This window comes from Phalaenopsis equestris, unplaced genomic scaffold (assembly GCF_001263595.1).
Source record: "Phalaenopsis equestris unplaced genomic scaffold, ASM126359v1 Scaffold000705, whole genome shotgun sequence".
Classification (NCBI taxonomy): domain Eukaryota; kingdom Viridiplantae; phylum Streptophyta; class Magnoliopsida; order Asparagales; family Orchidaceae; genus Phalaenopsis; species Phalaenopsis equestris.
In genome coordinates, this window is record NW_018165145.1 from 19,968 (window position 1) to 22,274 (window position 2,307).

At 51.1% G+C, this 2,307-nt stretch overlaps 1 protein-coding gene across 1 annotated transcript; it reads left to right on the forward strand.

Annotated features, from left to right (window-relative positions):
* The first annotated feature begins 229 nt into the window (after window positions 1-229).
* Window positions 230-2,023, forward strand: LOC110030361 (U-box domain-containing protein 17-like). The gene has a single exon (XM_020733032.1). The coding sequence runs from the start codon at window positions 260-262 to the stop codon at window positions 2,021-2,023; it is 1,764 nt and encodes a 587-aa protein (XP_020588691.1). The 5' UTR covers window positions 230-259.
* Window positions 2,024-2,307: the final 284 nt, after the last annotated feature.

Sequence of the window (2,307 nt, forward strand, 5' to 3'; positions counted from 1 at the left end):
AGAAGTACAATTTGATTTATTATTTTATTATATAATTAATTTTTTTATATATGTATTTTATTAAATATTTTTATCTTAATGACTTTATCATATGATATTGACCGGAAATCTGCATGAACGGCTCCGTCAGCAAACTAGTCCAAACGCAATAAAACAGTTTCTGCTAGCTGCCTAATAACTTGCACTTATAAGAGCCGCGCAGCGGGCCAAGGAGATCCCTAGTATCAAGTTATCGGCAACGCAGCTCTCAAAGCCAGCAATGTCCGCTGCATTTCCCTCTGTGTTGAGGAAGCCGCCAGCTCCGAGCGCATTCTATGCTCCTTCCGACCTCTCGTCAGCCTCTCTCATCCACCAGATCATCACGGTCGCCGGCGACCTCTTAACCACCTATTCAAATCGCCGCCGGTGGCCGCTGCACCAGCACCAGAATGCCCGTTCCCTGCTTCGCCGGATTCAAGTCCTTCTCACACTTTTCGAATTCCTCCTCGAGTCTGAGCGACCGATCCCTCGCTTAGCAAAGCTATGCTTGCATGAATTTTACATCATCGTCCACCGCGCTAGGTTTCTGCTTGATTACTTCTTTCACTCGAGTCGCCTTTGGTTGCTCCTCCACACTCAGATGATTTCCTGCCACTTTCATGAACTTGAGCATGAAATCTCCATTTTGCTCGACGTTCTTCCCCTGAACGAGCTCTGCCTTTCAGCCGACGTACTGGAGCACGTCGAGCTCGTCGGGCGGCAGGTTAAGAATTCCAGGTTTTGTATTGATGTTAGAGTTGAAGAACTCCGTGTTAAGATATTGTCTTTTTTGAGTGAATTTGAGGAACAGCGGCTGCCGGATCTGGCTGAGTTAAAAATCACATTTTTAGACCGTATTGGGATTCTGGATGCCCGGAATTTCGACTCTGAGATCAAATTTTTAGAAGAGCAAATCTACAACAGCCATGAGTCCGAAGCTGAGGCGGATTCCGCCACCATTGCAGGCGTTATTGCCGTAGCTCGCTATGCTAAACTTCTTCTCTTCGGTATCCATGAAGCAGGGAAAGACAAGCGGAAACTGGGGACAAAGCCAGCAGTGAATTGTATCTCGATCCCAAACGATTTCTGCTGCCCTATTTCACTCGAGCTAATGTCAGATCCAGTGGTGGTTTCCACCGGCCAGACCTACGATCGCAATTCTATAGCGCAATGGATATCCGCGGGTCACAAGAATTGCCCCAACTCCGGGCAGACTCTCGTCAACAGCGAGCTCATCCCAAACCAACCTATGCGCATCCTAATTTCCCAATGGTGCGCATTTAACAGCGTCCCATGTTCGGGACATGGGATCAGTAGTCGTGTAGCCGCTGCCGCCGCCTCCAAAGCGACGATGGAAGCCACCCGCGCTATTTCAAGAATCCTGATACAGTATTTATCCAATGGAGACTTTGATTCGAAGAAAGCCGCTGCCGGGGAACTCCGGTTGCTGGCCAAAATTGGGAAGCTGAACAGAGTAATTATTGCAGAAGAAGGAGCAATTCCTCTCCTCTCCCTTCTCCTCAACTCTGGGAGCCCAATCGCTCAGGCGAACGCCGTCGGTGCCCTGCTTAATCTCTCTATCCACGACGCGAACAAGCGAAAGATTATAATCCAAGAAGGCTGTCTGGCCTCAATTGTAACCGTTTTACGCAGCGGGTTAACGCCGGAATCAAGAGAAAACGCGGCGGCGGCGCTCGTCAGTCTCTCTACTTTGCACGAATACAAGAAACTTATCGTGGACGAACCCGGCGGCGCTGAGGCACTTGGATGGTTGTTGAAATACGGAAGCACGGCGGGAAAAAAGGATGCTGTAAGGGCTCTGTTCAACTTGTCAATGCACCCGGAGAGTTGGGAGCGGATGGTTAATTCTAGTGCGGTGGGGGCGCTTGTGGGTGCGCTTGAGGAGGAGAAGGTAGCAGAGGCAGCGGCAGGGGCGCGCGGCGGCCAACGGTGGCAGGTTTGGTGGGTTGGGAAGAGAAGGCAATCATGGGGCTTGTGGGGGTGATGAGAGCGGGGGGTTCATTGGGTAGGAAGAATGCGGCGGCCGCCTTGACTGAAATATGTAGGAGAGGTGGTGCGGTGGTGACGGAGATCGTGGCTGGTGTGCTTGAAATGTCGGGGGTGGTGCAGACGATTTCGCTTAATGGAACAAAGAGGGCGAGGAGGAAGGCGGGGGGGGCGGGGGCGGGGTTTTGGGGGGGGGGGATTGCGCCGCCGCCGATGAGGACGATGGTTGCCGCCGTACTGCAAAAGATTTGAAGGATTTATTTTTTTCTCTCGTAATTGTAG